The sequence below is a fragment of the Mobula hypostoma genome, chromosome 23 (genome assembly GCF_963921235.1).
Source record: "Mobula hypostoma chromosome 23, sMobHyp1.1, whole genome shotgun sequence".
NCBI lineage: Eukaryota > Metazoa > Chordata > Chondrichthyes > Myliobatiformes > Myliobatidae > Mobula > Mobula hypostoma.
In genome coordinates, this window is record NC_086119.1 from 40,129,957 (window position 1) to 40,144,201 (window position 14,245).

General features: G+C 39.4%; 1 protein-coding gene across 1 annotated transcript in view; it reads left to right on the top strand.

Moving 5' to 3' along the window:
• The first annotated feature begins 235 nt into the window (after positions 1 to 235).
• baz1b (bromodomain adjacent to zinc finger domain, 1B) overlaps positions 236 to 14,245 on the top strand; it is an 88,487-nt gene continuing 74,477 nt past the window's right edge. The window contains exons 1-4 of the mRNA XM_063031227.1: positions 236 to 573; positions 6,445 to 6,561; positions 11,357 to 11,501; positions 12,856 to 13,060. Of these exons, the coding sequence (XP_062887297.1) occupies positions 458 to 573; positions 6,445 to 6,561; positions 11,357 to 11,501; positions 12,856 to 13,060 (583 nt within the window). The 5' untranslated portion in view covers positions 236 to 457. The remainder of the gene's footprint in view (positions 574 to 6,444; positions 6,562 to 11,356; positions 11,502 to 12,855; positions 13,061 to 14,245) is intronic.

Sequence of the window (14,245 nt, forward strand, 5' to 3'; positions counted from 1 at the left end):
ATTACATCGAATGTAAGGTTTAAACAAGCTGAATTTAAATTGCATCCTTCCTTTCCGTCGCCGCTTACTCGATGGCCGTAACCTTTCACCTTCACACAAACCCGCGCCTGAACCGAAGCTGCAGGGATGATCGACAGCGGTATTATCCAACGAGAAGGCAGATCTTTTTTAAACTAGATGACGCGGTTTTCCAGACATCGAATGAAAGCGCGGGGTGGGCGGGTGCTTCCGGCAGTGGGGTAGACTGCGCGGCGGCGGGAGGTGAGGAGCTGCCGGTGAGGAGCGGCGCCGCTGTGGAATCCCGCCATTTTTGAACTCTCGAGTTGAAGCGGAGCGACGGGCTCTCCCCTTTGGACCATTCCCGTTACTGCGGTGCGAACGGCGGGATTGGATAGGCCTTGATCGCCCGGCCCATCTCCTACGGAGCCGGCCAACCGGCCGGCGCCCACATAGGACCATGGCGCCGCTGCTGGGCAGGAAGCCATTCCCGCTGGCGAAGCCGCTTACCGACATAACGTCAGAGGAGACAATCTACGTGATCGAGCACAGCGGCGAGGGATTCCGGAGCAACGAGTATCCTTAGATTGCGGAGACACCGGATGTCGGTGTTGGGGCAGGGACGGCATCCATCTCCCCAGGGACCCTGTCTGGGCTCGGGGCAGGAGCTGATGTTATTCCTGCTGCTGGCCGAGCAAGAGTCGGAGCAGCTGTGGCGAGGGCGGCACTGATTGAGCGTCCTGTCATGCTGTCTGTCAGGCATCGTACCCCAGCCCCGATTCGTTTCGTGGCCCTGCTAAGCGACTTCAGACTCTCTTGTTTTTAACTCCACAAGTTCGTCATTGCCGAGAGGCCCAGTTGGGACCGTCTGGGCCTACTCGCCGATGCCTTTTCGCTGGGATCCCAGAGGAGCTTGAATGTCAGGCTCCAACCTGGTCTCAAAATCACTCTAAGTAGAATGGTGTTCACGTTCGAACAGATTTTTACAGCGTTCAGGGATTGGTTCATCGTTTTCTTCCATATTGCGAATGTTGCCCTGACAGTTTCTAAGAACAATCTCTATAGTTTCCACATTTTCTCTGCCATATTAAAGATCATTATGAATTTGTATATCAGTAGCTTCGTGCAGAAAGGCTGAAGATATTTCAGTTTTAAGGAAAAATCAAAGCCCATCGATGCTCAGTAACTGAACACTTGAGGATTACAATAACGACTATAAAACAAAGGGCTGGAAATACTTAACTGCTAAAATATTAACCCCGTTGCTGTCTCCACAGAATGTAGCTATGGCGATAAGATTTTTGCTAAGTACTTCCAGCACTTTGTTCTTAATTCACCATCCCAGGATGTGGAGGTTTTATATAATTATCACTTACCTTAAGGGATTTTTGCCTGAAATGTTAAATGGTGTGCAACCTTTTGGGTGTCAATGGCCTTGAGGCTTTATGACTGTAGAGCTTTAATGTTGCTATTTTTATCTATCAAAGGAGTTTCAAAGTAGATTTTCAAGAAAGCCGTGAAGCATTATGCAATTACTAGAATTGGCAGTACGTTTTTCTGTTTGGAGAACTCTCAATTTGATCCTGGCAATTCATTTTGAGCTTGGGTATATCAACGATTTTAATTGAGGCATCTTCAAATATAAGGGTATGCCTTTTGTGTTTGATTTGCTGAATGCTCAGCTATTTTCCACATCAATTGCTGAAGGTTCTTTTTGATTTTGGGCAAGGGGGTTTTAGGAGAATATGTTGAATTGAGTTAAATTACTTCAAATAGATTTTTTTAACTTTAGATTTTGTAAAAGGCCATCTTTAGATTCCTCCTTAAGTGGTTGCTATGGTTATGCCCACTCTATTTATGTCATCTTAGATTTCAGGACTATATAGGTTTGTGCAATGTGCCCAATGGAACACATTGCATTTACAGAAGTTCAGCCACTTATGTAACCTGGTGAAACAAAGCATCTTTTGTATCACTGTCACAATTGCAAATTTAGGGTTGGAAAAGATTTTTTTGAGGAAGAAAACATTTTATTTCAAGTATGATTAAAATAGGGCCTTCTAGAGATTGTATAACTTGTAGTTTTCTAAAGTTTGGACGCCTATGTTTTTAAAACTATGAACACAGGTTTATAGATGCATGTTAGGACTGCACTACAGTTTTATTTGTGTTTTTCCAGTTCTGGTAAAGGTTGAGAAGATCTATTGACTTCTTGTTCATAGCTTTGGTTCTTGTTTCTCGTGGCAATTACACAGTAATGAAAATGTTTGTAGAGTGGTAGAGGCTTTGTCACCTGAGGAGGAAAATGTTTTAAACCTGTGTTGGTGATCTTGTAATTAGTCCCAGCTTGTTTACAAATGGTAGTAACTGGTGTTGATGTGCACAGATTCACTGTAGTTTTGTGGGCTGCACTGTATTTTATGTTGCTTGTACTAACCTATATGGAGGTTCATCCAGGCTCTGTGCAGTAGAGGCATCCTGCTAATAGAATGGGTCCCCTACTTCAGTAACTTAATCATTGGATTCTGAGCTCCTGGCCTAGAATTCTTTGATGGCATTGCAATTTAGCTAGTTTAATTTAAGATACTGTAAAATAACTTGTGTTGAACCAAGTTGAAAATGAACCAATTAGGCCAACACTTGAGAATATTAAATAGTAACTGTACTAGAAAAGATGCAGTGGAATTTTGGGAAATGATCTTTGAGTGTCCTGTTGAATTTATGACTTGTGGTTATATAAATTTGACTTATATTTCTGTGTTCAATCTTGAATTAATATCAGGTTATTTCAGTGATAATTTTTTTTATTCCCTTTAAATGATGGGTTACTGAGCTTTTAAATACAAGTGGATTCTGGTTAATTGTGACACATCAGGACCAGTACATTTTGGCCCAGTTAACTGAAGTTTTATGGAAATTCTTAAAATGATATATAATAAAAGACCAACTACTATTTAACTGAGTAATGCAATACATATTTAAATGAAATACAGAACAAATTATAACATGACCAATATTACTATGGTACTATAAAACTGTATTAGTTCTTGAAGGAGGAAATCATCCAGTGTATGCTGCCATGTTCTTTTGACTAAATGAACAAAATCAGTGCAGACAGAGTGCAGGTAGCCTTCAATACAATGCTTTTGATTATTGCATTTGTAACATGAAGGGTTAACACTTTCTGGTTGAAAGCCGCCTCCTTCATGCTGGTTGCTGAATGGCCCATTCAAAGGATTCGGCAGCTTTATCCCTTTGGCTGACTTGCATGTCACGGCACCGGCTTCCATTTCCGAGGTGTATGAGAATAGATGCTAGAGCCATAGTCTCCCTTTGCTAGGGGTTCACCTTCAGACTGAGTCGCAACCAGGGCTGAAGGACCATTACATCAGTGAACTGCAGAAAGGAGGGCCCGAGCACACACGTAACTAAGTACCTGTTTGTTGGATGTTCAATGTTGTGGTTGTGTAACTTGGGGAGACTTAAAGTACAAGCTTCAGTTAGAAGTGTTATTGAATGTTTACTGTCGTAGTTTTGCAACTTAGGGGGCTTAGATAAGTGCTTGTTTGACTTGGATGCTTGGTTGAGTGTCTCACTGTTTGTAAATAAATAGTTAACGAGTTTACTCGCTATCACTGTCTTCTGTCCCACTTACCGAATAGGTTAATCTGCTCCTGCGTAACACTTGGCATGATCGGCAGGATTCAGTGAGTGTAACAGGAGTTTAAAATGTTCAGTGATAAGCATGTGAGAGAACCTACCCACCCCCATGAAGAGTGCCAAGTCGTCCTGGGGTGGGCTAGCAACTGTGCTGGGTTCGGCGGTCTCACTAATCTACTGGTAGGCCATGATGTGCTGGAGGATTATAAATAGTTAATGTGCTTGCTCGCAGTTAGTAGCTTCTGTCTCACTTCCTGTGTCCGTGAATCTGCTTCCATGTTAAAGAATTCCCCAGATCTTCATTTTCGTTGTAATGTTCAAGATGATTGTTGAGATCTTCAAATTCTTCATAGTTCCTAGCTTTTGGAAGTAGTGATATCCCTTCATTTTCATCCCTGGCCATTTCTCGCATCTCCAAGCCTGAAACCACTGTGAGTAAAGCAGTTCTGAATTGTCTTGCTGCTTATTCCCTACTAGCTATTAGTAACAAAAATCACTGCTTTTTGAACACAAACACAAGTAACTGCTGCTATTTAATTAGTTTTTGTTCTTCAAGAGTTGTCCCAAATAAGCGGCTACCCCAATGAACCAGAATCCACTGTATTTGTATCTTTTTAAATATTCATTTGGTGATGTCAGTGCACCCCATGCTTTATTGTCGTACTTATTGAAGGTTGGTAAAAAGTTAGTACATTGTTGTTACTAAACATCTTTAGCATATTACTAAAGAAAATGTATCTAAAAATCACAGTTTTTAATTTCAGTATCTGTTATGTCAGTAACTGTTATGTTGCGAATAATTTTCACCCACATTTTGTGAAACTCCCAAAACTTAATGAAAGTTTGGAAGTTTACAAGCTACAATCAAACTGCGTTGTGCTAATCAGGTCTTCTCTCCCTCTCCCACTGGCCCAAGCAGATGTTGCCATCTGCCGACACTGCATACATAGGAGGCACCATCTTCAACATAGTGTAAGCTAAGCTGAGAACAAGTGTTTGACGTAAAGAGTTTTTTTTATATTTCTGATATTCAGTGATGTACGAAAAACTATTAACTATCACTTTAAGTAAATACTTAATATTAATTTTTAAAATATTAACTGTAAAACAAACTCTGGAGTAAATACAATGGTCATGGAGCAGAGCAACAGAGTAAGCCAAGAATAAACCTAAATTTGTCAGCAAGTCTTGAGATTTCCACATTTGAAAAATGTTATTTTGAAAGTTAAAAGTCACCCAATTTGGATAGCTGAAAGCCACAACTAATTGGAAAGATAGCATTTTGTCATTGTTGACCCAAATGTCGTTTGAAAGTTTTATATATTTTATTAAATCCCTGCTGTGGTCCTTCAGGTTGTCGGAGCATTTTCTGTTTTGTAATGTGATTCAATGGCATTACCTGCTCGTGAGTATCACCTTGTGTGGAACTTTTAACCTGGTAACTTTTTATGCTACTGGGTATTAGTGACCATTCTTGAGTCAAGTAGGATTTTGGTGATGTTTTTGCACTTCATAAGCAGTGTTAATACTATAGTCGACAGTTGAGAATTTTAAGGGACATTCGGGAAAATTTCAAACCACTTCTAGGTGTGTGGTTTCAAGTTATTATGAGTTTGTCACCAGTTCCATTGAATTCCCCCAGTCTATATAAAGTGGTGCACTTTGGATTTAATGGGAAGTAAAAGTGAATGGTTGACCTCTAATCCTTAGAGAAGCTTTGGATCTTTCATATCTGTAGGAACGTGCCAAATGGTTTGATAGCAGAGCAGGAAGTAGGAGCAAAGTAAACTGAGAAAAGTGCATAATGCAATATCTAGTGCAATATGCATTGCACTGCAAATGTGATGAAAGCAGGATGCTTTACTGTACCATCACGATTCTAGTCTATTTGAGCAATGATGACTCGGGGTGTTGAAAGCTCAACCTGCAGGTCATTATGCTATTTTCCCTGGTAATTTTAATTGCAAAGCAGCCACAGATTTATGTCTGGAAGCTTTGGAAAAAAATAGGCCCTTTTATAAATCATATATCAATGTGCTTAATTGTAGCAACGTTGAAATAATAATTATGTATTTCTTTATATATTGTCATCAGAGCTCGTTGATGAACAATTTGTGAATCAACAGCCAATAAGCTTGAATGTTTCTGGCTGCGCACTTATGGTTTTCATTAGTTCAAGTCGCTGTGTAGATGCAATGAGCACTCTATTTTGGGGATAACAATGACTTAATGGAATTATGTGGTCAGGTCTCATTGTTGAGTCCTGAAATTGCCTCATTAAAGCACAGTTTCATGTAGAAGCAATATAAAAAGGAAAATCTGAACAGGCATTGCATGCGTGAGGTTGCCAGTAGTTCAGTTAAGTAAAGTCAATTTTTCTTATTTTACATCCTGCGTAATAATCATCTGAAATACTCTGATGGCTGGCAATGTTAGGAATTTCCAGGAACTGTATCTGCCCCACGGTTATAGGGCTAGAGTTTTTCAGTACTGATCATATTTCTGATTGAAATGCACCAATGTCAGTTCCAAATGAGCTCTGTCTGTAAGCATGCTTTTACAAGTAACTTTCAAGTTATGAATGGATAAACTGGGGTTAAGTCCCAGCTGCAGTTGGTATGTTAAAAAAAAATTAGAAAATTTTAAAGAGAAATTTGAGGAAAAGAAGCATGTTCAGTTATGTGATATAGGGAACAGAAGTGTGAAAGTGCTAATGTCAGAACTTGCTTTTCAATGCTTCCATGCACAAGCTAAATTTACTAACTATTTTCCTGAGCTCTTATTCAGAGAATATGAAAGTCGACTGTCTAGGTACGCAGAGCGAATCTGGACGTGTAAAAGTACGGGCAGCATTCAGCTCACTCACAAGGAGGCCTGGGAGGAGGAGCAGGAAGTAACTGAATTGTAAGTATATGCAGATGCTTTCACACAAATTACAGTTAATATAGTAGGAGAAATCGGACTCCACCTGTTGCTGCAGTGAGTTCTGTTGACCATTGCTAACAGTATGTAGTGGTTTCTGGTAACATCCTCTTAAGAGTTGTTGTGTTTGACAGATAATGAAAAATGGTAGGGAGAAATATATTTTAATTTAGAGCACTTGCTGCTTGCTGTGTGTAAATTGACTGTGGGGTTTCGTACATTAATGACAGCACAAGCAAAAGTAAGCTTTTGGATGTGAAGCACTTTGGAGCATCCAGAGGTAATGAAGCTTATTTTAAAAATCCCCACACCCCTTCTATTTTACCTCTTTCTACTCTGCCCCAACCCTTCAATCATCCATATTAATTATATGCACATTTCAGCTTTGTGAAGTATTGTGGCTAGATGTAATGTGACAAATTCTGATTAATCACAGGATTTGAGAACTGATGAAGATTGAATCATACAAAATTATTGATGGTTTACATTTTATTGCTAACTGTTAAACAGACTCACAGGATGGAAAGTTTTTAATTTATTACATCCTTAAATACAATATTACTAGGTTAATCTGGAATAGGAGCTGATTTGTGCCGTTTGTAGATTTGAAATATTGTACAAGTACTGGGGCATTGGTAACGGTGGCTGAACTGTTGTGCGCTGCCTGATGTGACTAGGGGGAGAAACTTGAGCCCATATGCATGCAGGTGGCTAGATATGGTCTTTGCTCTTTATTGCAATCATCACATAAATTTAGGAAAGTCTCTAATATTGAGTGCAGTTTTGGAACATTGAAAAGAAGAGACATTCCCTTTGTTGCTCTAAATTAATTACTTATCTGTGCTCCTTGTGTTTTTTAAATACAAGTTTGGCATCTCAGTGTTAATTTTCAGTATGCTGTTCCCTCTGTTAATTAGATGCAACTGAATTTAAACTGGTATAAATCATAAAATAATAACACAAGGTGACCATTAGCTTAATTTAGTCCATGCCCTTATGTGTAAAGCACTGCTGTAAGCCCCTCTTCTTTATCCTCCTCTTCCTCAAGTATTGATCCAATTTCATTTGAAAGCCATGATTGAATCTACGTCTACCGCTCATGTAGGCAGTTCATTCTAAATGATCAGGCAGCATCTCTAGGAAGAGGTACAGTCGACGTTTCAGGCTGAGACCCTTCGTCAGGACTAACTGAAAGAAGAGCTAGTAATCTCTAACTAGCTCTTCTTTCAGTTAGTCCTGACGAAGGGTCTCGGCCCGAAAGGTCGACTGTACCTCTTCCTAGAGATGCTGCCTGGCCTGCGGCGTTCACCAGCAACTTTGAAGTGCGTTGCTTGAATTTCCAGCATCTGCAGAATTCCTCGTGTTTGCGTCATTCTAAATGAACTGTATTTGCTACAGTTATCCATCCTTCACTTTGTAGAGTAAACACTGCAGACTCTGCCTCCTTAAAATAGCAGCCTCTGGCTCATCTTTGGGATCTTGATTATGTTGCCACGTTAACTTGTATATTGCTGTATCCATCCTACCCCACCTTTGGTGCTCTTTAGACAGCCATTGATTTTGACTTGGATGAAGATTCTTGTCATGATTGATTTTTGATTGGTATTGTCCAGGTGGAATCAGAGGCAAAATAGTGTGGATACCTTTTATCTTTAAGAAGAAAGATTAGGATGGATGGAGGAGTAGATAAAGTAATCATATTTAAAAATTAATGTAAAAATCAGTGTTTCTGGAAGGAAATAGTTAACTCTGAATTTGATATATTTTTGTAGATTAGAATAGCATGGATTCTTGTCGTCATGGAGATATTGCTTAAAGTGAGTGGATTAATTTAGAAAAGGAGACAATTGAATGTGTCAGTTTTGAGATACTGATTTCTCCTTTGGAGGAATAGGATGTAACATTTCAAAAATGATCAAGTGGTTTGCAATATAATAAAAATGCTGAAAGCAGAGCTAAATACTGCTGGAAGATCTCAGCTTATTCAGCAGTGTTGGTAGGGAGTAGGGGGGTGTATGAAGGAATTGTCAGTGTTTGGGCTGTTACTCTGCATTAGACCTGAGTGGAAAAGGGTGATAGCCAGTATAAAGAGGAGGGGGTGATACAGGGACCAATCGGTGACAGCTGAACCAAGGAGGGCTGAAGGATGGCAGGCACATGGAGCAGGTGGGGGAGACGTGGGTGATCGGTGGATGTAGAGAAAGGAAGATTAAAAAGGTGTAATGGTGCCAGATGGGTGAGGTGAGAGTGAAGGTGGACACAGTTGCTTGAGGGTGAAAAGAGGAAAAACAAAAGCTACCTTTGCTGGAATCTGAAATATAAGCAAGGTCATTACGGAAACTTTAGGTGAGAAATGAAGAGCAGATGGTAGAGGATATCTGGTAGATGATTGGTGGGTGGAATCAGGAGAGGGAGCAGGATGAAAATGGGTGATTGGTGGGGTAGGCGGTAATGAATAGGTATGGGAGGACAAAGTAGATTGTAAGAAAGGAGAGAGGAACAGAGATTGGAAAATTTGATGTTAATAGCATTGGGTTGTTGAATACCCAGGTAGAATGTGAATATCAGAAGAACAGCAATTTCTTTTTGCTGCTTGTTTCATATACAAACCACCATTTGTGTGGAAAAAGTTTCCCCTTGAGACTCTTGGGCCAATTCAAAAACTTTAAATCTATTCTCTCTAGTTTTAGACTTCCCTACCCAGGGGTAAAAGATTGGCCATCCTCCTTATCTGTACCCTTCATGATTTTGTATACTTTTGAAAGGTTTATGTAAATCTCAAGAAGCATTGCTTTGGGAGATTTGGGAAAAAAACATTCACATCGCTAGTATTCTCAACCCTAGTTTTTTCATCCCTAGTTATCCTTGTAGTGAATACAGTCAACAGTTCTGGGATATTGGCCCAGCACAAGTTGAGGAAGGACAGTATTTTGCAAGTCAGGATGCTGTGTAGTTCGGGGTAATACCTACAGATGATAGTCCCTTGTAGTGAGTAGAGATAATATTTTTGGGAGGTGTTACAATGAAAGCGTTGCTGAGTTTCTGCTACTCGTTTTACAAATTGTTCATGATGCGCTGGTTAAGAAAAGAGTAGTTATTTAAGATGGTATGTGAAGCACATTGAAGCTAGATGGCTTTGAGTTGCAGACGTCCATGTAATCTGAGACTATTGTGGCGCCTTTAAAAAATGGTGGAAAGGCATGGAATGTGAATCACTTAATGTAGCATTCATAACTTTTGATCTGCTTTTGTGGCTGTATTATTTATGTGTGCTAGTCCAGTTCAGAATCTGGTTAAGTTTCCCTCCTCATCCATGCTCCCAAACTCAGACTATTGATAGTGAAAGATTCAAGGTAACGCCTGTAAATGTTGGGGGAGATTGTTAGAATCTCTTGTTGAAGATGTTCAGTACTTTGCAATTATGTTCCATTAATGTTACTTGCTAATTTATTAGGTCAAATCCTGAATAAAGCTTCGCACTGGTGAGAAAGATATTGATAAATTTTACTTGATAACTTCAGCGTCTTTTATCAGTATACTGATTGATAGTAGGTTGCTAGTAATGACCAGGAGTGAATTTAGAGTTTTTGTTAAGATGTAGCTAAGCTATTTTCCACTTTCTAGTAGTAGAGAGCTTGGGGCAGCTGACAAGTGGTATGTTTGGATTTTGAACCATATTTGAAATGACAACTCTGCTTCTCCCAGGCAGCTTGGATGCTGTCTGATCTGAGTATTTCCAGTTTTTTTTGTTTTTATTTTAAGATGAATCATCCCCTCTTCCCTTTTTAGATGAAGGTGTTAGCAAGCACTTTGTTTTTATAGTTTGTATTCACATTTCTGCCATTATTTGAGAATCATGGAGATGATTTTTTTGTCATTAATTACAATTTCCACTGGTGTTCGTGATTGAATATGGCAACAGTGCAGAGCTTTAATAGATTCTTTGAACGTGAATTTGGAGCTGTTTATGTAGCATTCAGTTTCTTCTTTCTGTCACGTACAGCACTGCATATTAGCTTCATCATAAGCCCTAACATTTACTTGGGCTTGCTGCTGCTTTTTATCATGTTCTTCTACATTGAGTTTAGATTGGTCACTGCCATGAAGCTATAATATTACAGTGTCGGGACACAGCAGCTCCTGCAAACGACCGTCTGCTGCAATCTCAGTTTGCCACTTGTTATTTTGAGTCTTGATCAGTCCAATCAATGGTGGTGTTATCTTGCAACATTGTGCTGGTTTTTGCCATCAGCCAATTTGAGGATCTGTCTGCAGTTAATGCAAGGGTATTAACTTGATAACATAAACCTTTGTGGGATTGAGTTTCATCACTTTGGGCTATGTGAAAGGAGAATTCTGTGGATGCTGAAAATATAAAAGAAATGTAAAATGGTGAATGGTCCACAGATTTTTGGGCGGGGGAGGGAGGGAATGGATAACATTTCAGATCGACACCCTTCGTGACTGGGTTAGCTGAGCTGGGTCCATTTTTGTGTGGTCTGTTAAATGTATAGAAACAGTTGAAACCTGCAGCTGGTTGTTAATTTATCATCAGAGTGATTCTTCTGATGTAGTTCTTGCACATGTTGGATTCTAGATTTATTCCATTCCCTACTCATTTAAATTTCTCAAACATATTACCTGTTTGTACAGTCAAGGCTCTTTAAAACTCAGGCTTCGCCATAATTTTTTGACCAATGGTTTTTAAACCCTTGGTAATTTTTTTTTATGATGTTTAATAGTGACTTTTTAACCTTGTTCTGCTTTGTTGCTGCAGGCTAAAGGAGGAGTATCCAGTATGGTTTGAAAAGCCTGTATTGGAAATGGTTCATCATAGTACCTTGTCCTTGGACAAACTAGTTGACAAAACTTGGATGGAAATCATGACTAAGTTTGCTTTGGGAGAGCGGTGTGAATTCCAGGTTAGTTTTGGAATATGTAGAAACTTGTGTAATAGCCTGGTTCATATTTTTACTGTTATGCTGTATGTATTTCATTTGGCAGTTCTTTAAGAGCAGCTTGTTTTCAGCTTGTTTGGGTTATTGTTGAAGATGAAAGATAAGGAGAAATGTGTGCCATCCAATTATGATGGTCAAATTAAGGGGAGGTTTCTCTGGTGAGGGACACTAAGGTTCAGCTTGGCGCATTTGTTCGTCGGGGGACGAAGAGAGAAGACGCTGGGGAGAACCAGTCGTAGCGTACGATCTGGTGGGAGAGCCGTTTGTTCGAGATGGATTGTGAGCGATGTCCGGAAGGTGGTGTGGGCGTTCACACTGACTGAGGGCCCAGCGCACGAGTGACAGAGAAGTTCAAAAGGAGCTCCAACTTCTGCTCATTTGACTGTTAATTAAAATGGGCCCTTTTCTTTACTAACCCTTTAGCTAAGATTCATAAATATTCCTTTAATTGTATGCAATGTACTGTTTGTTGTTTTGTGGCACTAATTTGTAACAGGGTAGCAAATTACACAGCATCCGCACAAACCGGGGTTTGGGTGGGATCGAGCTGTCTCAATCTCACGAGTTTGCTGGGACTTGAGAGTGTCTTCCTTAGACTTGTACAGCCAATGAAACCAGGGTGTTTCCCTTGAAAAAATGTTTCTGGAATGGCTTAGAGTTGTAGCCAGAAATTTTGGCTATTATAGTTTTGGTGTTTTTTGCATTAATTGTTTTCCTGTGCACCATTGAAAATGGTACTTTCATGAAATTGGATAGAACTGAGATTCCTCTAGATGTGCCAGAAATCACAGTGTGAGCTTTGTTTAAACAATATCTTTTAGAATGTAAAGCTGTACATTAGCAAAAATAATTATTTCTCAAATCATTTTAAGAGAAATACCAGAATATGGTAACTCAGAACATTAACATAACTACACGGTCTTTAGGCAAAAAGATACATTTTTTTAAAAATTAAAGATGTTCATGAAATAGTGGCGAGAGTGTTTAATGCCTTTCATCTTTGGCTCAAAGGGTGTAATCTTATTTTTCTAACATAATTTGGTTGTATTCGTATTTGGTTGTCATATGCTAATATAGGTGACCCCTATATTACAGCCATTTGATTAATGAAAGTTTGCCCTTACAAAATTCACAAATTGCTACCCACAAATTTAAGATGCAGAATAAAATTTACTTTTATACGGAATTTACATGGGTGAAAAAATGATAGATAAATAATTTTCTTTCAACTAGAGACTCTTGACAGATGTGCAGATAACTCAGCTATGTGTTACAGAAAATAATGGCTGCTAAAAATAACTTGCTACTTTCCTATTAGGTTGGGGAAAACAAAATCCTTCCAGTGGTGGTGGTAAAAGTACATCCTCTGGAAATGAAGCAAGAGTTATCTTCTGAGAAGAAAACTGAAGGATCGTGCAATTCACCTTCAAGTGACAAGGAGAACTCCAGTCAGGTGGCACAAGATAATAACCTTGGTCCAGAAGTCTGTATCAAAGTGGAGAGCAAGAGAGAAGGCAACACCAGTAGGTGCAACATTATTTGTATGGGTGAATGGGCAGGCACATGGAATTGATGTGAATATTCAGTCAATCATTCTGTATTAATCAGGGAATTCCTCCTTTCTTGCTGTATTTTTTTTGTAATTGACTTATTAAACCTCCTTTCTCCCCCCCCCCATTTTACTAATAATTCCACTCAATCTTCATGTTCAAGATCCTCGCAACTTGTATGTTTCCAAATTATAGCTTAATCTTTGCATTTGCACCGATTCCCCATGGCAATAAATACTCTACCCTACAAGATTTTCTTCAAACATAGAGCAGTACAGACCCTTTGGCCCACGATGTTGTGCCGACCTTTTGACCTACTCTAAGATCAGTTAACACGCAGTAGCACATGCACGCCCACACTCCATTTTTCTTTCATTCATGCAACTACAGAACTACAGTTGCAAGATAAAGTTTGTGAACCCCTTGTTTTGGTTTTCTGCATTAACTACTCATGAAATGTGGTCAGATCTTCATCTAAGTCACAATCATAGCCAAACACAATCTGCCTGAACTAATAACACACAAACAATTGTGCTACTTGTCAATACTGAGTACACCATTTAAACAATCACTGTCTAGGTTCCAAACCAGTATTTGAACCTCTGGGGTAATGCCTTCTACATAACTTTGGAGTCTGGTGTTCCAATCAATGAGATGAGATTGGAGGTGTGGGTTGTAGAAGTGCTCTGCCCTTTTTTTTAAAAAAAGACTTGCAAAGTCAGGTTACTGACGGAGTCTGCTTTTCTCAAGAAAGACCTATTTATGTACACCATGCCTCGATCAAAATAACTTTCAGAGGATCTTAGAAGAACTGTAGAGATGCAGGAAGCTGGAAAAGGTTATAAAAACATTTCCAAAGACCTGAGTGTTCATCAGTCCAAGTAAGAAAAATTTTCTACAAATGGAGGAAACCTACTACTGTTGAATCCTGCAAAGATCACACCAAAAGCACAGCATTCAATGCTGAAGGAGGTGAAAAAGAACCCAAGGGTAGCAGCAAAAGACGTGTAGAAATCTCTAGAACTTTGTTTATGTGTCCACTATAAGAAAAACACTGAATAAGAATGCTGTTCATGGAAGGACAGCATGGAGGAAACTACTGCTCTCCAAAACAAAAAAAAGTTGCTGCACGTCTCGGGTTTGCAAAAGACCACTTGG